The 22,457-nt window shown below is 38.3% G+C and overlaps 2 protein-coding genes across 3 annotated transcripts; one reads left to right on the top strand and one right to left on the bottom strand.

Annotated features, from left to right (window-relative positions):
* Window positions 1-1,813: 1,813 nt before the first annotated feature.
* On the bottom strand, window positions 1,814-5,910 carry cd44a (CD44 molecule (IN blood group) a). Its single transcript, XM_029498747.1, has 7 exons — window positions 5,777-5,910; window positions 3,646-4,188; window positions 3,431-3,514; window positions 2,938-3,015; window positions 2,736-2,783; window positions 2,566-2,644; window positions 1,814-2,460 (listed from the first exon to the last, which is right to left on the bottom strand). Exons 1-7 carry the CDS (start codon window positions 5,847-5,849, stop codon window positions 2,283-2,285), a joined length of 1,083 nt encoding a protein of 360 aa, XP_029354607.1. The 5' UTR covers window positions 5,850-5,910; the 3' UTR covers window positions 1,814-2,282.
* Window positions 5,911-12,107: 6,197 nt separating this feature from the next.
* apip (APAF1 interacting protein) lies at window positions 12,108-22,257 on the top strand. 2 transcript variants are annotated; one of them, XM_029498003.1, is made up of 9 exons: window positions 12,131-12,178; window positions 14,292-14,398; window positions 15,991-16,060; window positions 16,584-16,678; window positions 18,458-18,506; window positions 18,645-18,762; window positions 19,377-19,512; window positions 20,656-20,823; window positions 21,670-22,257. In XM_029498003.1, exons 3-9 carry the CDS (start codon window positions 15,995-15,997, stop codon window positions 21,767-21,769), a joined length of 732 nt encoding a protein of 243 aa, XP_029353863.1. In that variant the 5' UTR covers window positions 12,131-12,178; window positions 14,292-14,398; window positions 15,991-15,994; the 3' UTR covers window positions 21,770-22,257. The 2 variants fall into 2 exon arrangements, with proteins under 2 accessions (XP_029353860.1, XP_029353863.1); XM_029498000.1 differs by lacking the exon at window positions 14,292-14,398 and having other exon boundaries at window positions 12,108-12,178.
* Window positions 22,258-22,457: the final 200 nt, after the last annotated feature.

Raw genomic sequence — 22,457 nt, 5'->3', positions numbered from 1 at the left:
ATGAGGGCTGCCCTCCCAGTTATTTATCTATTTCTTTCAATTATTTATTTATTTTTTTATATATGTTCTTTGTCAATGAAGCACTGCATGCGTTACTGCCATCAAATAGTAAGCCTGTGTTACTGCGTGTTCCTGAAAGAAGGAGGAGGATTGACAAGGAAAAGAAAAATGGAGGTTCGAGGACAGAGAAAGAAACTCTCGGCAGGCCAATGCATTGCTCTGTGTTTTATTTCAAACTGTTTATTTCTTTGCTTTATGACAACCTTGCCTTGAAGATGTCAGCTGCAGAGTGCAGTCAGTATGATTTCTGGATGAAAGTTATTCCTATTCATCGATACCACAACTCAGGTTTTAGCAGGGGGAAAATGAAAACAGCTCCCCCTTCCAACTTTGCTACACTCTGAGTGAGGACGGCTGGGCCTTCCTCACAGAATGTTATTTTTTTTTTGTTGTTGTTTCCCAGATTATACTTTTCACACAGCAGATTTAGATTGAAGTGACAGGCTTGTAAGTGTTCATTAGCTGTAGTCATGTGCGCTTAGCAAGTACACACCCAAGTCTGCATCTAGGACTTCAACAAATTTGAAGCCATGACAACAACGTCATTACACGTTAGCTGAATATGTACATGTCCGTGTATCAAGTCTGTTTGCACCTAGATGAAAACTGAATTATTTCTTTTTCCATATAAGCAAAAGCTTGTATGCTCATGTTTAAAGTGCCTCCTTGCACTTTGTATATATATTCTCTTTAGATGAAGTGTATAAATCAATTGTATAGAATTTGACATTTTTTGTCCTCTATAATAATTGTTTTTGCTATTTTAAAAGTTTCTATAAAGACTCTAGTTATATACGCTGTATGCAACATTAGTTAAATGTTAATTTTCCTTTTAATGGGCCACTTGTTGTCTCAATAGCTTGTGAACCTAAGATTGTTTTATTTGCAAGCATACATAAAATTTATGTTTTCAAGAAAAACTACTGAACTCCAACTGGTTGTCAGGGATTGATCAATATTTTCCACCTTAAATGTCTCCATGACTCCATGTTGTTGTGATTTATTGTAGCTTTGGTTATTTGACGGTTGTGAGACCATTGCAGCAGGTTTGTATGACTGAGAATATTGGTGTTGGCAGCTACAGTGTGTCTACATGTCGCAAGACCTCAGCGCACTTTCCAGATTTTGGCTCAAGCTCCAAAGACCTTCCTCCAAAATGGAAAATGAGTCTTCCTCAGGGATTAGCAGCAAAACCTGTTCTGGTAGTTCACTGAAGCACTTTTCAGCATTTTGGCTCCTCAAGCTAAATAAAGAATATGTTGTGAGTCAACTGGCCCAGTGTAGTAAGTGTTTTCTATGAAGATGTGAAACTGTACAGTCTGTAGATCATTATATCTTATATTTTCTATCTTCCCTTTGATTCATATTGGGCCAGGAAAGTATCCAACACTTCTGTTGTGGCTGACATTCATTGTCATGCAGAACTTTCTTTTGACTTTGACTAAATGTGTGCAGGATTGAATGCACTCACACCATGTGAAACTACGGCAGAAAGTACACAAATATTTGTCAGGCAAATGGACTGAGATGTGTAAATGTTTTAATACTTGTGTGTAAATATTTAACACAAATAAATGTTTATTGATGAGCTGCCGTTGTTTTTATTTCTCAGATGAGGGCCGATGCGAACGTTCATTGAGTGCATTTTCCGTCAGCTGATGTGCTTCGTAAGGCTGTCAGGAGAAGCTAATGTGTTTACGTCTCCAGCGCTCAGAGCCTCCATGACAAATGCCAGGAAAACCGCAGCTAGATGCAAGTTACAAACACAGTCTTTAATAATATTATTACAATCATAATAAAATTATATTATGGCAAAGACACAGAAAAATAAAGTTCACAGAATTATTTTCTTGAATTGAAAAATATTTACAATCACAATCTAAAGATTTTCCAGCTGTATCTGAAATTATTGGCAGCATTTTACAGTTAATGGCAGATGTGATAAAAAAAAAAAAAAGAAAAAAAAAAAAAGCAACAAATTCAGCCAAAGTGTCGCCACAGTTTTAAAGTGAAGCACTGGTTAAAAGCTTTTGAAAGACAATAGGAAAAACCAGACCATGTTTTGTTAAAGAAGGGCTTCAAGTTCACAAAGTCCACAGAAACATTTGCTCATCCGCCTGGGCAGTTTGTTTGTTTGTTTGTTTTTTTCACAGATCTGCTCCAGACACAATCTTTTCGATCTGTGCTGAGTCTCAAGGCTCCAGAGGGTCTCTCTCTGAACCTCAGTGTGATGAAAAACTCTCTGGAAGCTCATCCAGGGGGATGACGGTGTACTCTGCTGCCTTCCCATTGTCCTTCGGCTGGTCATTGTGAAGGAACATCTCCATCTCTTGCACCCTCTGCTGGTTTAAGGAGCCATTTTTGGTCTCTAGCTCAGACGCCTGGGGTGGTCTATTCCACCTGCACAAAAAAGGAAGAGAAAGGAATTGAAATTGATGCTCAAAACATGTAGAGTAGAAAACATTGTTCAATGTTATCAGATTTTTTTTTAATCAGAAGTCTTACTTTTCTCTGGTGGCGATGGCAACGCAGAGCAATACCAGTGCTGCAAGACCGACAATAAAGCCAACGATGATGAGCCAACCTGGGGATATAGGAGAGAAAGGATTTTAAAAAAATGCACTGAATAGCAAGAACTGAATTGGCTCACGAAATAAATGTATTCCTGGACTTACCCGATGGACCGGAATGCGTCAATGATGGAGTAGGATTCACTTGTGGACCTACAGAGATCACAGATTTAAACATCTCAGTAAAGACAATATGATGCTGGCATGTCTGTTCGATATTGGAGCATTTGATGTGTATAAATGGCCTGATGGGATACTAAAACTATTTGCTTTGTTTTTCATTTCCACTAGTAGCTCCGTTACATACCTGCTCCTAATACCTGCTGTGAACCCTTTGGTGTGATGATAGTTTCTTTTGTGTTGGCTGATGATACAGAGCTGGTTTCTGTGGAGAACATAAAAACACAGACTTAAAAAAGGGTTTGGAAACTGAAGACTTTATGACTGTCATGAATTCAATTTGAAATCTAACCCAACACTCTTGAGATAAAGAGTGTTGGGTTGGAACACATTTTATTTTGTCTTATTGGCTTTTTATATTTTGAAGATTTGTTACAGTGTGATTGATGAACTTTTCAGAGCTCGACTGATTTACTGCGCTTTCATTAAAGTGACATTAACCTCAGTCCACTTTTTAACTGGGTGTACGTAGTTTTTCAGAATGAGCAGAAACCCTGTTAAGCAGGTTTAATTGTGTGTAGGTTATTCATGCGTAATGAATGTGCTCAGTAGATGAATATGGGATTTATTTTGCTATTTTCTTCTGTAGTGTTTGACATTGATATTGACCCCTGACATACCGTCTAACAATCCTGATCCTTCCCGTTCTGCAAACTGTTGTGGAACCTCCTTCAATATGGTGTCTGGTGATCTACTGGTGGCGTCTGGGGAGGGACACAAAACACAAGTTTAAAATCTTGGCAAGCAGTGACGACATTATGATATGATGATAACTATTAAATGGTATATGGTATTAGCCAGTCATTAATATGACACATCAGATACTTTGACATACCAATCATTCCTGAGCCTTCGTTTTGGTCAAGCCAAGTCAATGAAGTCTGATGTTCGATTGTGCCATCTGTGGAGCTTGATGATACAGTGCGAGTGGTCATTGAGTAGCTTTTACTGGTGTACTGATCTTGCTCCGCTCCATTTCCAGTCCCTGAATCTGGAAGCTCATTGGTCAGAGGTCCAAAGCCGGAGAAATTGTCCTCATCCAGCACAGCTGAAGAGGTGACACCAGACTTAAAGCTTTGGTTGGCAGATGAACTGGAGTCATCAGAGTCCATTGAGTGGACAGTGGAAGAGCTCTCAGCATGGGAAACACTCTGAACTGTGGTTGTTTGGTGGTCACCTCCATGTTGGGTTAACACGAAGGCCTGGTCAGCACTCCCCTCAGGTTCAGCAAGTGGCTCCTGGGTCACATGACCTGTTGTGGTTTTCATGGGTGACTTAGGCGTGAGCGAAGGTTTCGAAGGGTCTTCAATGAGGAAACCCTCTGTCATAGCCTCTCGGAAAAAACCATATTCACCTTCAGTGGGGATCGGGGTCAAAGCTGACAAAGACAGATGAAAAAGTCCACAGATCAGCTTAAGTGTTTACCTACCGGCCCGGACATGAATGGAAAGGAAAGTTACTAAGCTCTTTTTTGATCTATGACAAAGTGATCACACGCTGCTTATGTGCTTTTCCCCAAATTCTTGTATAAACTTGTTATGCAGCCCCCTTTGATAAGTTGTGGCAAGAAGCGGTAATGATTAACTCAGATGACTAATCATCCGTAAGTGTGTTAACAAAAGAGAGAGACTGTCATTAAAGTATCAGTTTTGTTAAACCAAGGCCCACTTTGACACGCCCAGTATACACAAGAGCAAACCGTGACTATTTGGCCTCAGTTGGACGGAAACCAGAACAGTCTGCTGACATCAAATTCAAGGAATGAGTTTTGAATTGTTTTTTTTTTTTTTTTTACCTGGATAACCATAGCTAATAGTGATGATATATTTCATATCATTTTTCCATTATCAGTTTTTAGAAAGTATTTAAGCATGGTACTTTATACATTTGTTCCATCAAATTTCAGTGGATTCATTTATATATACCTGATGGTTAGAGCTACTCCTTATAGTTCAAAATAAGAATTTATGTTTAATGTCTAATATACTTTTCTTTGGCAGGCTAATACAGACATATACTGTTATATATACTGCTGGCATATACGAATGAACGCGTTCCCTCTTAACATCTCAAATGATTTTATTTACATTGCTGATGGAGGCCCAAAGAAGTAAAATATTCAATTAACCATAAAAAAATAACAAGTCAAAACTTTGTTTATTATTCTTATATACTGAAGCATTTTCCTAAATATTTCATTTGTAAAATTAAAGTAAGCCTGATCTAATTGGGTACTTGCTGTTGCTTTTTGAACTCACAATGGTTAAAAAAAAAACTGATTAAATCAAAAGAAGCCTAAGCATCAAATCGCACAGCTCCACTCTTCATTTCTCCCCAGTCATGCTGAGGTCCACTGATCCCTATGAAGTTACTGGTTGCTGAAACTTTCGTAAAAAGTTCTTTGCTGATCTTTGGTTTCACCTTATTCAAGTCATAAGCATTAATGCACCTTCTGGAGCAGCTCAGAACATTTCACAAAGACCTCTTGTGTCTAATCTGGAGGTGCCAGCGAAACCTGCATGCTGGCATTGAAATTCTACACTTGCCGAAAGAGCTGGGCCGGAAACTTGAAGAGCATCTTAGGTGCAGGGAAAGCAGGGAAAGTGCTGACTCACAGGGTGAGAAAAATGACACCATGGGAATCATGTTAAAATTTCACAAGTCTGTACAGAAGAATTTCTCTATTTGTCAGCCTTGCATAACAATATAGCTACCTGAGTCCCGAGATCAACGAATGTCAGGATGCCAAAGAATTTCATTGACTATCATTGAATATCTCACAGATGGATGTGAGCAGAGAAACCATCTACTTGGATATGAAATTTGAAATGACAAAAATCACATGGCTGATAAAAATTACTCAGACACAGACAAGAAAAAATAGAAAAGTATTGATTCAAGTCAAAACTTTCAGCTATATACAAAAAATTAACAGTCTAAAAAAAGTAAAAAGGACTTTAACTTACTATTAACAGGTGTTGTGTGGACAACAGCAAGAAGTCCCAGAAAAACCCCCACAAGAAGATTCTGCATCTTCATATCAGAGTGACAGAGCTGTGGAGTGATGTTGATTGTTAACCAGTCAGAACTATTTGGCACACTGAACAGATAACTTGTGACACATGAATCATGCCTCCGCCTTATATACACAGCAGCAGGTAGGTCTGACGTCAGTACAGCAATGGCTGTCGACACACATTCAAAGGAGGACTGGCACACTGGAGAACACACCTTCATACGCACACACTTTCTCACGGTTTGTGGTTCTTTCTTTGTTTGGTTTTTATTTCCCCCTTTTTATTGGCCCTCCTCTTTAGTGCAAAATAAAAAACAAAAACAAAGCCAAACTGATAGAGATGACATATTGAAGATGAGATGAATTCAGTAATAATAGTAGTATGTTTTATTTTGAAATGACAGTACTAGAGAGATCATTTTTAAAGCTTTTTAAAGCTCTCTATCAAAAGAAATTCATGGTTTTGTTTTCCACAATTTCACAATCAGGCCAGTTTAAATGACGAAAAAGTGTGTGAAACCCATGACTGACATTCATTCTGTTATCATGTTACTGATAGATGGACATGTGAAATTATATATCTCCTTTTAGGTGGAAAAGAGCTCAGGTAAAGGACCTGAAAAACGTTTTCCTGTTCGTATTTATTTAGATAAGGGTGCTTCATTCAATAATAGTGGTTAATACAAGGATATACTTATCTGGTCCTGAAATAAAACTGAAAAGAATTAACTAAAAAAAGAATTAAGTTAAGTAAAGCAAATGCAATGATCACAACATTGTAGGATAGGTTAGGATAGGTCTTTATTTTCATTGTAAGAAAATTCAACTAAATTTTGTTTGGAGGAATCCTCAGATAGCAGCAAAAAATAAAAATTAAATAAATTAGTAAAAAACTGTCTATTACAAAGAGTCCAGTATTGTGCGAAGGCAGGTGAAGAAATGTGTGTGTTATCATTTCTGCAGTGTGTCCATTGCCCCAGTTGTGCGTGTGCTGAGCGTCCTCAGTCTACCTGAGGAAAGGGTGGTGAACAGTCCGGTCCGGGGTGTGAGGTGTCCTGCAGGATGCTTTTGGCCCACGTGAGAAGGCAGCCAAAGCAGATATCGCTCAGGTTCATTGTGCAGCAGTAGGAGCGTGCTAGCAGTTGATTAGGGAACTGATTTGTATCTGACCAGGTCGGGTCCTCAGATAAGTGCACGCCCAGCAACTTAAAACCAGAAACCTTCTGTCTCTGCTGAAACACAGTCGATTGTAGTGTGTTTTCCTGTTTCACCTGAAGTCGATTATTACGTGTTTTGTTTTCTTTGTGTTGAGATTGAGGTTGTTGCGCTTACACCAGTGGGACATTCTGGACCTCTTCCCATTGTTATGGAAGGGAATTTCAACCATCACTTAACTTACAGGAAATGGAAAAAAATGCAACTACTCTAGACCTGTGGGAAATCAAGTGATCACGGAAGACACGTGAGACAACCCCACCTTTTTCTCAATGGTGTTTCCTTATCCTCCAGCAGCCAGGGATTTGAACAAAACTACAATCTTCCTTTTGGTATTGCTTCATAAATTAATTACTTTGGACAACTTTGGACCTCACTGGAGAGAAACCCAGAAACCTAGTATTGTCTTCCTGCAGGCCATGTATGTCGTAGCTAATGACTGTTGTGATACGCTGGAATCAGTTTGAAGTGGATATGTGACTGCATCACCTCAGGCTTCTCTGGCACATTCATGACTACTACATTAGTCACTCATTACTCAGCATGTGTGTGTCAATGCCTGTCCAGACTTGAGCTCCACACCTAGTATAGATTCAATTCTGTTACTCTTTGAAGATTTATTACCAACAATATATTAGCTATGACATATAACAGGACTAACCTTGGGACTGAGAGAAGACTATTCCTTTCAAAGGGTTGGCGTAGTCAGCATGTACTGGCTAGACACTGAAAGTGACTAAGGATTCAAAAGTTCCCCATAATCGGGTAGTCTAATGAGTGTTTGGGTAACAGAGGAGGATCTACATGTGAGCAGTTAAACCAAATATGAGCCTGAATGAGGAAGTCAATATTCATTTTGATGAAAAGCTGCTTTTAGTCAAATGATTTCAATATGGCCATTGTCTTGAAATTCAAATAGCTAGATTACAAAAAGATTTATTAATGTTTTTTGAAAATTGTTCTATTTTGGTGCAGTAAAATAACATGAAGGTGGTCTGGGGAAAAGCCTGAGACGTAACTATGAAGGCTAACTGGCAATGAGTTTCATCATCCTTCAAACCTCACTTTTCAACTCACATAAGGGTGACTCAGTAATGAGTGAATTCTCATTTTAGATCTGGGCTGTTTCTTAACCTTTTGATGCATTTACAGCCCCAGCAATATCTCGCTTTGGTTGAGCATTTTCAGTTTTTCAAAAGCATGCCTTGATATGAAAACTGTGAATATCTGGCCCCTGCTGTTGTGAAGGTTCTCTTCAGAAGTTCAAGTACATTTTAGTCTTGAAAAGTGAAACTGCCTGATTTAAAATAAAAAAAACACGATTGCAAGTACTATAGGCCAAAACCCTTATAAAATTTAAGAGGATGAGCTTTGATGCCCATATTTTTTCTGAGTGGCCCTCTGAAAAATATCAGCCCACACACATCCATGTCAGTATTATCTGATTTTCAAACTCTAAAAGATGGCACTGTATTTTCTCTGTGTGTGTTCCTGCATAATCATATCTCGGGCATGTGCTGTTCAATTAGCAGCTAGTTTCCTAAATTCAGTTTTTCTTTTTCACCGTTAACACACACATCACATGCCATGGCTAACACCTCATAGCTACCACTGCTGTGAAAAACCAAGGGAACTGCCCAGAGACTTCATCACCTCTCTTCTGTCGTGGACAAATATCCTGTTCAATTTGCACATTTCTTATTGTATCAGAACACATAATAGCAGTGCACATCCCTTCTTTTGAGCTGAACATACAAACTACACACAGAAAGGCCCCAGGCCGGGAACTGAACCCACAACCTTTTTATTGTGGACAACAGCACTAACCACTATGCCACCTAAGTGTATTACTTATATCTAGCTTATATCATCCAACTCTGGCCCTGTCAAAACAGAAAATGAAAAGGGTGTCTAAATACAAACACATGGGAAGGTAAAATGATGTTTCTGCAGAAAGGGAAACATTACATTCACGGCACGTTCACCCCCCCAATCACCCTGTAATTCACCACAAGCCTCTATATGATGGCCCGGTGCAATCTGAGCTGAGTGCACATTTTTATTTTAAGTCACAGAGGTGATTGGTCTTCGTTTGCACAGCAGAGGTCAGTAGATATGGTGAGGGGAGGATGAAGCTAAAGGGCTTATATCAAATCCTTTCCATTTACAACCTTTTAACTACACCTGTCATATCAGTCACACAAATAGAGGATTTATATCTTTTTAATTTCAGTTGCTCTCTCTGCTCACTGTATATCTGCCAATTTCTTTTTTGGCCTGAAATAAGTTCCTGGTCAACTAGTTGGTGACTCACTAACCATTACTCTGAATTCCAGGGAACAGATTACATTGAATATTAAAAGTGCACGGACGCCCTGGTACACACACAGTCATATAAAGATGGAAATGTTGCTTCTCTGGGATTTTCTTGAACTAGATGGATTTGCTGTCAAGGCTTACAAACTATCAGCACTTAGTCAAAGTTAACTGTGTGTTTACCCGACTGTGAAATTTGAATATCACAGCTTAACTCACATTGTTTGACAGAAAAGGAAGGAGAAACAGTTTATAGTCAGAGCAGGTTTCAGGCTTTGCATTAATCACATAGGTGACAGTTACACATCAGCAAAGGGAATGGATTACATAGAGCTGTGCAGAGGCGACATACAAGAGGGAACATGTGCGGTATGCAACATCCATTAAAACATAGGTTTGAATTCATTACAACAAATATCAGGAAGTCCAGAAAAGTGATTGTCCTTTCATTTTCAATCAGCTATGTGATTTGCAGTTGCTGTTGCTAGATCATGTATGACACTTTGTTTTTCCATACTGTCCTAGCCAGCAATTCACTTTGACAATAGAGCAAAGCCTCTTGAAGTCAAGTTCAATGAGTTTTTTCATGACTTGGAAGACACAATAGCAGACCTCCTGAACTATCCAACCATCTATTCACAGGAAATCGCATTTAAGACACACCCAGTTTTTGTTTCTCTATGTTTTTAATTGTTACATGTCCTCTACAAATCTCGATTCTTTTGGACCATTTCATGTCAATACTGACAAACTTTTTTCAGAGATGCCACTCCTTTTTAAATGTAGGCTAATTACACCTCAGAGGGCTTAAGAAAGGGCAGCACATAGGCAAAGTGGTTTGTGATGTTGCTGTACAACAAGTACATCAAGGCTTTGGTTTCCAGGCCTGGGGCCTTTCTGTGTGGCGTTGGAATTTTCTCCCCGTGCCTGTGCGGCTTTCCTCTGGATACGCCGGTTTTCTCAAAGACGCGCTCATTTTGGTTAATTGTCCGTAGGTCTGAGTGTGAGTGCGAGTCAAATCAAATCAGATTTATTTATATAGGGCCAAATTATTATTTAGCTGATTATATGCGGGAGGGGGAGGAAGGTGGGGGACGATGGCGGCTGGGTACCTGAGTTCCATGTGTGCGAGTGGTTGGTATCAGTCTTACGATGTATGAATTACTTAACTTCATTCCTTTCATTCCTTTTTTCACCAAGCTCTGGCTCCAGCAACAGAAAGCAAAAACACCAATGACTCTCTGTCTCGTCACATAGTTTATTCCACTTAGGTTAGCATGCTCAACACCTAACTTTACCCGAGGTCTTCACTGTATAATAGCAGTTCACTATGGCGTCCAATCAGCCTCAAAGACATTGCACTTCTCATATTATAGTGTCCTGTAATACAAAGATAACAATGGTTGAAGCTATTAAAAATATCCCCTTTAATGTCTGAACTACATGGTGTGATGTGGGAGCTTGTAGATCAATAAAATTTCAATAATCCTTCTTTGTCTGTATTTGTATCTCTTGTGCTGTTGGAGATCTTGATGACATTTGACTTTTACTATGATGAGCACTGCGGCCCTCAGTGGCATCTGGCAGATTTAAGAAAGCCCAAAAGAGGAGCTTCCTCAGACTTTGCACTACCCTTTCCCACGCACACCGCTCTTGGAGTCACCTCAACAGGAAACAAAGCCAAAATGTGATGAGGAGTGGCTGTGTGGAGCAATTCTTTCAAACTTGGCTCCTTCAAGCCAACAGATATCATGTTCAGACTAGATAGCATAGAACTCAACATGCATTATGATCTTTTATGACACTTCATGAATGAAACTGTTACCCATGCTTGAATACTTGCCTGTATTGGGATATACAACATATCCGGTGGTGTATATGTATTGTATTTCTGCATGATCCTCAAGATGGGTTCAGTGAGGAAAAAAAGGAGGAAACAGTTGCTGTTATTTACATAATTTAGGACAAAAAATATTTAATAAATACCATGGCAATATAATATAACAATAGGATATTAATTGTCCAGCCAAAGGCCATCAGTGTTTGAATGTGTCTGTTTTTATTTGTTTAATTTTGTTTTCCTAGCTTTGGTTACATTTACAGTATGTGTGTAAGTAGAGTTACTGACAACAAAAATGAATTAAATGCTTATAGGTAAATTGTACAATCTCATATGAAGCAAAGAAACATTTAATTAAGGGTGATGTAAAAAAAAAACCAAAAACAGCAAGCCATCTCTCTTTACAGGTGTTGTTTCAGTGTTGAACATTGTGGAGACTTGAGGAGACTGGAGGAGATTAAGAGGATAAAAGGTAAGCTAAAGGGATAGAGTACTAGATTTGTTGTCTGTCGTAAGGGAAGTAGCAGTAAGACCAGATACAAAAGTCTTTCAGAACAACATGACCTACAGAGCCCTGATCCCTGAGTGCCAATCATGAAGGACCTCTGAAATTACATGAGGGAGGCAAAAAACACTGACAGGTTGGATTCGCAGAAGAATTGTGGAGAGTTATTTATTTATTTATTTATTTTAAACAGCCTACATGAACACTTCCTGAAAAACTGAGCAGCTGCTCAAGGGAAAGAACTGTTGCTTTTAAAAGACAAAAGGGACTCGCAATAAATATTAGCTATTATCTGAAGTAAAGCTTTTCTACTTTACTGTGGTTTCTATAAAGTAAATTTTATACACACACACACACACACATATATATATATATATGTGTGCCTCTCCGTCGCACATTGATGACGCAGCGCGGCACTCGACTCGGATGCTATCACGCTGTGCAGCGCAACAGACAGATTTTGTAACGCAGCTGAGGTAGGAAGTTGTGTTTTCTGCACATTTACGGCTCCTTCAGTCTGGCGTTTAACTACCCAAGTCGTGCATTTTATCGCAGCGCAAAGCAATTTGTTTTCAAAGTCAGTCAGTCGAACTGCTGTAGGAGACGAGTTAGCGTTAGCACAAGCTAGCTGCACAGGACTCAACTTGTATTTCATGATGTTTCATCAGCAGAGTTGCTGTGCTGCACCGAGGGCTGCCCATTTTCGATTTAACTGTGTTTCTGGGAGAGTTACTCCAGTGTTATGTGCAGGTCGTACACATCTAACCATATGTCTTTACTTCAGCCAGCAGCTCAAGCTTCATAAATCATATTCATACGCAGGTTATGGCTCACTGTCCTTTTTTTACGGTTACTGCCTGGAATCACATCCTATCACAGCCAAATATCAAACATACGAAATGTCGATTTCATTCATGTCATGCAAAATATAATCAACAAGGGAAAAATAACCAAGAAGTGAAGTCTGACATTTAAAAATCAGGACTAATCAAAATTTCAGCTTTTTTTTTTTTTTTTTTTTTTTGCACAATCAGCAATTATAATGAAGTTTAAAAATTATTACTATTATACTTTTTCAATCGTGGGGTTCATAATTTCTCATCACTTCAAAATCAAATCAGTTTTGACATTCTTGAGGAGCTTGGACTTTTGGGGTCAAACAATAAAAAACATTTGAGCACACCACCATAAAGATAATATTGATCAACTGAAAGTTTACAGTGACTGTTAAAATGAAGGCAGTATCTTATCTAATCGGAGATGCCTGTTGTATCATGCAGATTTGTATTTGTATTTAATTCAATATTTCACTCCCATATTTCACTGTTGGGCAACTCGTGTAGCCCTTTAGTTCTTTGTTGCTAAAGACAAAGTTATGCAATGTTATTTTGCATACTGTATCTGAAATAGTCTGGGTATTTAAAAGGTATTTGAATGGAAATGTGTATTTCCAGCGGTCCACAGTTTAGCCCTGTTGTCTTCACTTTCTGAATACCCCTAAAATACAGCAGCTTAATTGAATTTTAAACCTCAAATCTACTTTGCATGATAAAACAACCTGTCATTCACCACAAATTCTGAGAATATCTGGTTTTGCCTCTTCACACTGCAGAAAGACTGCATTCGTTTTTATTGTAACACACCTTCTTGCTAAAGGTGCATAGGTGTAAAAATTCATTTTGCAGCAAGAGATGGCACTTATATAGCCTATGAAAGTAGCAGAAATGTGCAGAAAGCACTTTTGAATATATTTTATTGAACTGTTGAACTTCTTTGTTGTAATTTTTTACAACAAAAATTTGGCTAAAAATGTTTAATCTTACCTTAGTAAGAAACTAGAAATGTTTGTTGGAAAAGTGTCATGTGTGGGGTCATTGGAGGGGAGATGCTGCACATGTGCAAGAATGTAATAGTTTTGTCTGAGTTCAGTCGTGTGTGTGTGTGTGCTTTTGTGTTTTTTGTGCTGTGTAAATGATTGTACAACTGCCGGGTCAAAAATGACCCCTAGGACAAGCTTTGTACCCTTTTTGTGTACAACTGTCATGGAAATAGGAACAAAGACAATTTTTCACATTTTCTAATGCTTGGGTCACTGGAGGAAAAGTCATCACATTTCAAGATGAACAAAGACGATTTGGGGGTTTTCTGTGCTGTTAAATATGGTCTCAGGTCATTTTTGACCCAAAGACAACACAAGGGTTAAAACAGGAACTGAGCTTCAGGTCTATAGATCAAGGCATGACACTGTAATCAACCACAACTAGTACAGACCAAACTAGTACTGATAATACGCTTTAAGTATGTGCATTATCATAGTTTATTTTGTCATTTGAAATACGTTTATAACTATACCTCGAATATCTTTACTGTAGTAGTTCTTAAGTAAAAAAAGTATCTTGAAATGCTGCACTCATTCTGGATACCTGTGTGCTGACCTCTTGTACCATATGGCATTTGCTTCATAAAAAAAACAATCAAGTAAATAACATGATAGTTTTAGAAGTTGAAAGTATAGTAAGTATTGAAGAAAATAGAGGCTCTCTTTTTCTTTTGACTATACAAGATTGCTATGTTATGCTTTTATTTCAGCCAAAACCCCAAAGAGTGCAGCAGATCTCTGATAAGCATGCAACTTGGCACGAAGACCCAGAATTTGCATACTCAGTGTTCTATGACGTGCAATTGCTTGCTGATGAGTAAGTACTGATTTGTACAGAGTTTCTAGAAAAGTTGCATCTCATAAATTAGCAGGAGGAGGCTTGTATCAACCATTTTTATTTTTATTATATAAACACAAAGATAAACTTCTTCATATTTCAAAGGTTTCAACAAACATTCCACAAACTAAAAGTTTAGTTTGAAATCTACAAACAAAAGCAGAGAATTATTTAAAAATGAATCCTTATCATCAGAATAATCTCTTCATATGAAAAATGTTAAAAGTGTAGTCAAATCTGAAATTAAACGAAACACAATAAAGAAAAATATATTGTTTGCATTAATTTCCTTTATCTCCAGTATGTTAATACAATCACTTTGTTTGTATACTAATTGGCTGTTATCTTCAAAATGGGAATTTTTCCATTCAAAAAGGGATGAAAAATGTCAATGTATACTGTTTAATCATAGCAGTTCACAAAAAACTGAAAAATATGTGTTTATCAATTAAATAGCTCAAGGGTAAAAAAGGACACCAACTTTACATCTCTTCTTGAAGTAGATCTCTGAAACTTTTGCCCGTTGAGGTTCATAACATTAGCCAGCTAAAGCTAACATTAGCTTATTCCCCACCAACAAACAAGTTTACTGTAAACTCATAAAAGCTAACTAACACTATTTACCTGTCAACAATGTTGGGAGGATCCTGTTTTAGCTGTTGGCATTTCACAGCACAACCCATTTCTTATAAACTGCCGATGATCACGTATATAACTAGATGTCAGTACTTGAGCCAACCAGCTGATGGGAAACGGTTTTATTGTGAAAATCTCTTTGTTGTGGCATTATCGTTCTTATCTGCTCGCTTAAAACGTATTATAATTAGTATACCCTATTTAAACCCAACAACATTAATCACAACAAGGAGAAGGAAAATGTTTCTAACAGATCCAGCTATAGTTGAACTTTTTCATTTTCTTGTATCATAATGGTGCAGACATTGACAACTCTTAGAAATATCTGGTTCCCATAATGGTTGGTTCTTCATCCTCGTCTTGCCAGCTGCCTTCAAAGGAAGCGGCAGCTTCTCACTTGCTGACATGAGGTGTGTCAGAATAAGGAAGGAGAGAGATTAGTAAGAAGTTCCAACTTATTTTCCACAGTGTGTTTTTGTCAGTATTTGTTTCCAGATTGTTAGCGCTGTTGCCCCACAACAAGGAGGTTGCAGGTTTGGTTCCTGGGCTTGGGGCATTTCTATGTTCTCCCCGTGCCTGCGTGGGTTTCCTGCCACTGTCCAAAGACATGCCATTAACACTATTTGGTCACTCTCCGTTGCCTGTAGGTGTGGGTGTGAGTGGCTGTTTGTCTCTGTGATAGGTGACCTGTCCTGGGTGTACACTGGCCTCGCCCAATGTGAGATCTGGGCTCTGAGCTCTGGGAGAAGATGAATAAATAAATGAATGTTCCCAAACAGGCATAAATCAAAACAAGAAACAAGACACTGACAGAATTTGGCTTCTTTGTTGCTTGATGCCACTTCATTCGACACTAAAATCGATGTTGCTGCAACCCTTTCCCAGGCACCGGAAAATGTTATTAAATGTGGTCAATGGTTTTTTTTTTTTTCCAGGAAGATGTCAGCTTTGTGTGGCACCAGCAGCAGCTTCCAAGATGTGGGTCAAGAGGTCACAGTGGAACAGGCAAGAACAACATGATGTATTTTTATGAAGTCTGATACAGGATTATACCTGAGCTTGACAGATATCTTGAGTTTTAGTATTTTTGGAAGATTGCAGCTCATTTTTCAATGACAACTCTAATAATAAGATCTTGCTGGTATTGTGACACAGTCCTGAAACCATAATTGGGGGAGAGATAAAAAGGAAACTGGTGTTTATTCTATATTCTATATCATCCATGAAAAGACCAAAACCAACAATGTGCTCAGGCACAAAGTCGAAAAGACCAATTATTCCCATTGAAGATCTGCAGGAAAACTATATCAAACTGGAGTAACTAGTGTTCTCTTTATGGGCCATTTTCAGCTTTGGCTTAAAATGTTTTTGATTTTCTAGTAAGCATTTGAAGGCAGGAAGGTAGATTCAGATGAGGCAAAGTCAAAATCAACCGCTGGAAAATATTGGAGGTTGTACGTAGGAATATAATTGTTGGTTCTGATTTTTAAAACAAATGGTTTTTTTTTTTTTTGGTCTGATGTTACAGGAGCATCCACGAGTCCTCATCCCTGAGCTGTGTCGACTCTTCTACCAGCTGGGATGGGTGACAGGAACGGGCGGTGGGATCAGTCTGAAACAGGGGTCCGTAGTGTATGCAGTCTGATTTCACATAGAAAATTGTGGAGGATCTGGAAATACATGTTTTTGTTATTTTATACATTTTTTTCCCCCAAATGTTTATCAGTTAAGCGTGATAATATTTTCCATCTTAAAGGGGTTTTCATTCCAACCAACTAACTGACATGCGCTCACTTAACTTCCATTTAGCGTCACATCAGACCAATGAAATTACCCAACAGGTAACAGTGGACCAATGAAATTGTTCGAATGAAATTAAACGCACGGTATGCTGACAAATGTGCCATGAGCCTGATCTGATACATCCACTCCAGCAGTGTGCATGGACCTATGATGAAGACACGAGGCCACAGTTTTGCTGTAATGAAAGAGAAGTCTAAATGAACACTGACAGGTTATTAGAAACGTCTTTGAACTGTGATTATTTTGGAGAGCAGCTACAAAGAAATCACCGCCCATTAGCAAATCCCCGCTTGAAACAGGCAATGCAGACGTTTATTTAAATCAGCTGAGGTAACTTGATGAAACCAAAATAAGATTTACTGACTGTTGCTCCAAGTACGCTGGTATTTCATTCAGAGAGGAAAAAAAGACTTTGTGACTCGATAAAATTTCTTTTGATCTTGTTAAATGATTATACCTTTTAGATTCAGGTGGAGAATAAGCAGTTATTCAGCTGTGCAGGGTATGACTCCTTAAGAAAGGTGTAAACTGACAGAGTGATGACTCTCTCTATTTTGCCTTTTTTTTTTTTCATTAGAAAAAACAAGACATTTGAAATAGCGCTGAAACAATTACTCACTAATTAATTTGAAAAATCAAATTACAAAAAATTATTGAGGCAATTTTTTCTTGAATGAAAGCTTTATTTAATTCATTTCGATCACATACCACATGCTCTTGCTGTGTTTCCCATGGGCTGTTATTACTGACACACATTGTTTCCAAATTTGCAATCATAGAAGAGAAAGTTATGGTGATGATGATCTATGACACATAATGTGGTAAAGCAGAAGTATCAGACACATCAATCGTCTGGCTAATTGTACTCTGTTTTAAATCAGTGCTTAAGTGGTTCAGCTCCAAGATCTTTTTTATGAAAACAAAGCTTTGAGAATTTATTCACTAAATAAAGATAAATGAGTGCATGAAAAAGTGGAGACAGAGGAGACAGTAGTGCTGTCAGATGTTTCATACAAAAATTCAAATAAGTGTATTTCTATTTCTGTGAGTGCAGGTCTGAATTTTAAGTTTTGGAGCCCTATTTTCACAGTTGCCTTTTTATGACTCAGAAATGAGTTGGAGCCTCGCGCAGCATCGCAAGATCTTGCACTCAAAATCAATAGGCTATTCCTTCATGTGGTGTGTTTGTGGCTGGATGAAGAAGAGCGCCGTGGTTTTATCCTCTACATTCTCTGGGGAAAAGGAAAGGCGCTCAGTTTGCAGTTAAATAACATTATCACATCTGTTTAGCATTGCGATTCTGCATTTACTTAACATCTCAAGCTTTTTTCCCCCATCAGGTTTCAGAATGTAAACCTTTTCAAATATGACAATACTGCTAGAGAAAATTTTATATGTTGACACACAATTCAGTTGTTAAAAGATTGCATATGTTTTAAGTCCTTTTCAGGCAAATGAAACAACAGCCTGAAACACAATTTCAGCTATTATAGGTTCAGTTAATTCTTTGCTCTGGGAGGCCATGATGCTCCATTATATCATGATTGTATTGTCTTTTGGGATTAATATTTACTATTTTGTATGTTTTGTGACTTATAGAGAGCATATCTACATTGCACCATCAGGTGTTCAGAAAGAGAGAATACAGGTGAGCAGGCTCCAGCCAGTATATGAAAGTTTGCTTCGATGAATAGAGATGACTCATGTTTCAAATTGCTGTGCTTAAGCTGGGGTTGAGGAAGTTAAGGTGAAATTTATGCCTATTTGTAATATTTATGTTACTCAGCCTGAAGACTTATTTGTGTGTGACTTGGAAGAGAGGGACATCAGCTGTCCACCAGCCTGGAAGAACCTGAAGAAGAGCCAGTGCACACCACTTTTCATGAATGCCTACACTATGAGAGGTGAGTCGCTCTGGTTCAGTCCCACACACTCCACCCATAACAGGTCCAGTACAAACTGTATGTCAACTTGAACACCTGACAAAGCACTGAACGATGGCACACTCAAGCTGAGTTCATCACTTTTGTAGCAACTCTTGAGTTTTAATTTTCAATGGACTTATCCATCCTGGTTGCATTGTGTATATTTGAATTAGCTTTCTAAAGTTGCTGTCTCATAATTGGAATCAAAACAGTAAAATCCTCCACTCCTCTTACACAAACAATTACATTTGTACAAAATGTAATTGTTGCATTTGTTGTAATTGTTTGTGTAAAGATCTAGTTTATTAAATATCTACTAGGTCTGATAAATTTACTATCAAATAAAATGCGAAATCATATTTCACTGCTTGAAAACTGCCTTGATTAAATACAAGATCACTTCTGCATGTTTAGAAATGTTATTCTTTAGCCAAAAAACAAACAGGATTACACAGATACGATTCATCAGCTGTTTAAAAATGGCATTGTAAATAAAGGTCAAAGAGGCTTTTTCTTGCCTTGTTGTCTTGTCATTTGAGAAAGTCAATACCAACAGATAAATCTAAATCTGCTTTCCCTTTGCTAAAATTCAGGAGCACAGGCAGTGATACACACTCACTCCAAGGCTGCTGTCATGGCAACGCTGCTGTATCCTGGCAGAGAGTTCAGGATAACACACCAGGAAATGATCAAGGGGATTCGTAAGGGCACCTCCGGGTCCAACTATGGGTATGTAATCAAGCAGCAAGGATTTGTGAAGTCCAATGAGGTCCCGAACATTTTCATCTCTCAATCAAAAGGAGCTCTGTTAAGTCCTGCTCGCAGAAGCACCTTGGCTCTCATAATAGAAATGTTTAGTGCTTTGGTGGAGGATGGCAGCATGTGAACACAGTGTGAATTTGCAGACAGTGAATTTATAAACAATGTGGGCTATTTATTTCTTTCACACTGCTGTCCAAAATGCATGTGTGGCGCACCTGCCAAGGAACAAGTTCACTTACTATCAATCTGATAGTGGAAATCTCCAGCAAAGCACGGTACTGCGGCTGCCAAATTTGCTATGGGAATCGACTACGTCTGGCTTGCATTCATCAAGGCTCAAAAAAGTGTGGTACAGTGGTAAATCAACTGAGCGTGCTTTCATCACATTCAGTGGATATTTAGATGTAAATTGCATGACAGTATGAACTCTCTCTCTTCATCTGTATACACAGAAATACGCCCTGACTTGCTTCACTTTCTGAATAGATTACTGAGATTACAGGCCCAAACACGTAGGTCCCAACCATGACTTCAATCTCTACAGAGTTCTCTTTTTAATTCATTATCTTTCATACACATAATCTTGGTGCATATACCTGAACAACCTGTACCTGTAGTCATTTAAAATGTCCTTATTCTTCAGTTGAGGGATTCAGCTCACAAGTGTACGAAAAGCCTAATGGGAATATCACTATAAAGCTTTACAGTGAGCTTATTAGTCATCAGTGTGACTCTTTAAAAAGAGAAAATGTCACAATGACGTTTTCCTACTTCTTCCATCTATGATTAAGGCAAGTCAGGAGCCTGCTGGGTAGGGGCACCAAAAAAAAATATCTATTTTTTTTCCTAACCTGAATAGTTTAGTCAATGAAATTGGGGGGGTGGGTTGAAGGTTGAAAAGGAACTGCAGTGAGGAACTCACTCAGGTTCCAGGTTCAGCACCAAACCTGATTCACAGTCAGTCTATTACTGGTTCGATTGCCTCACAATCAGAGGACCTGAAAGCAGATGGGGGTTCAAGCTCTTGTGAACAGCCATACAGAGACTATATCTTCTTTCTTAGCTTAATACGTTTAAGCCCTCTAAGTTTTCCTTTTTGCACATTTCCAGGTATGATGACAACCTGGTCGTGCCCATCATTGAAAATACTCCAGAGGAGAAGGACTTGAAAGACCGGATGGCTCGGGCAATGGATGAGTACCCAGATTCATGTGCAGTCCTGGTCCGTCGACACGGGGTCTATGTCTGGGGAGAATCGTGGCAAAAAGCCAAGACCATGTGAGTATTTACCTCCCACTATTATTAACCTTTCTAATCATATTTATGAGTAATAATTAGGGCTGTCAGTGTTAACACGTTAATCACTGCCTTTTTATTGATGAAAATTAACTTCTTAACAGTGACAGCCCTGAATATTAATTTTCATTGTGTTTTTTTCTATTTTGTGCCTCCACTGCACCCTTAACTTGCTGATTCTTGACACTGCACATGTCATGGAGGTTAAAAAATTATTTGCTTTTGTTGGTTCCTTTTACTTCAAAAATAAAGAAAGAAAGAAAGAATCATAAAAATGGCTCATGAGTTTGTGTAAAGTGCAATCAAAATATTTAATATTTCACATTTAAGGCAAGTTACATTTCTGAAATAGACATTGCGTTCCTTCAGGCCTATTACACTTCACTGGATTTAAAATAAATCAACAGGCAATTTCATAAAGTCATTTTCTTTGGTTCCCAATCAAGATACATTGGTGACAACTGCTTTACGTTGTTACAGCCCACAAAAACTCAATCCAGCCATCATCCATTTCAGTAATCCATCCAGCCTGTGTTTACTAAAAAAAAAAAAAAAAAAAAGCAAATGTTATACATACGTCCACCTCCTGTCATTTATCCTTCTGTTTCAAAAATATACAGCGAAAAATCTGCATTTTTCAGTCATATTTAGAACTGGTAATTAAATAATGATGAATCCATAGCTACCCCTCCATTCAATCTGATTAAACATTTTCATAATTGACAGCCCTATTAATTATACATGACAATAGATGCACTGTGATCACAAGGATTCATTTCCCTACATTATATTTTTCTTATCTGACTCAAACGCTGTTGCATTCTGCAGGTGTGAATGCTATGACTACCTCTTCGACCTCGCTGTCCAGATGAAGCAGTGTGGTCTGGACCCCTCAGCCCTCCCAGCAGAACAAAAAGGAATACTTTGACATTCACTGCTGCTTTTTAAGGACACTTTTATTGCAGAGTTGAGTTCAATCAGGAGAGCAGATTGTAATCATTTCCCTTTCACACTGGCTGCCTTCAAATTTGATGAAATTTGATCGTAAGGGCAGATTCAGCATTGAAAGAGATTGAATGCCTGTAACCCGGAAGCACACAGAGGTATGCCGCAAAGCACTGTGGAACAACTCATGAGTGAACAGCTGTCAAATCAGCGTCCTGAGGTTCAAATGCTTTCCTATTCAAGTTTGACTGCACTGGAATCAAGGTGTACGTCAGGCGTGAACATAGTGCATTTCACTTGATATGTGCTGGTGGTTATCTGCCTTTGCTTCAATCAATAAAATGATGGGGTATGAATTCTGAGTCACAGAAATTCTTTACAATTTTTTTTACCACAAAAAATAATCCCAAAATGAAACTATAAATCCAATAATCCAATGTTCTTAGGCATTCTCTTATTTTATTCATTTTTTGCATGTATTCTGTCTTGAGTTTGTAACATCTTTGAGCACCTGTAAAAGTGCATAACAAATAAAATTCATTATTATTTTTCTTTTAAAAACAAGACTGACAGTGCGGAAGCGCATTGCATTCACTGGAAAATTAGACACATTATCTCATAATTACGAGATCCTGCAGAAAGAGAGCGACATCCGTCACGTCAGACTGGGC

This window comes from Echeneis naucrates, chromosome 3 (assembly GCF_900963305.1).
Source record: "Echeneis naucrates chromosome 3, fEcheNa1.1, whole genome shotgun sequence".
Classification (NCBI taxonomy): Eukaryota; Metazoa; Chordata; class Actinopteri; order Carangiformes; family Echeneidae; genus Echeneis; species Echeneis naucrates.
This window is presented reverse-complemented; position numbering and strand designations above follow the sequence as displayed.

Excerpts from the sequence above, each read along its gene's own strand:
- apip (XM_029498000.1), top strand. The coding sequence starts at position 12,129 with ATGCTATCACGCTGTGCAGCGCAACAGACAGATTTTGTAACGCAGCTG. Across the intron at positions 12,179-15,990 it reads GATTTTGTAACGCAGCTGAG|GAAGATGTCAGCTTTGTGTG; the intron begins GTAGGAAGTTGT and ends TTTTTTTTCCAG. Across the intron at positions 18,507-18,644 it reads TTCAGAAAGAGAGAATACAG|CCTGAAGACTTATTTGTGTG; the intron begins GTGAGCAGGCTC and ends TATGTTACTCAG.
- cd44a (XM_029498747.1), bottom strand. The coding sequence starts at position 5,849 with ATGAAGATGCAGAATCTTCTTGTGGGGGTTTTTCTGGGACTTCTTGCT. Across the intron at positions 3,515-3,645 it reads CGAAGGCTCAGGAATGATTG|ACGCCACCAGTAGATCACCA; the intron begins GTATGTCAAAGT and ends GTCCCTCCCCAG. Across the intron at positions 2,645-2,735 it reads GACGCATTCCGGTCCATCGG|GTTGGCTCATCATCGTTGGC; the intron begins GTAAGTCCAGGA and ends CTATATCCCCAG.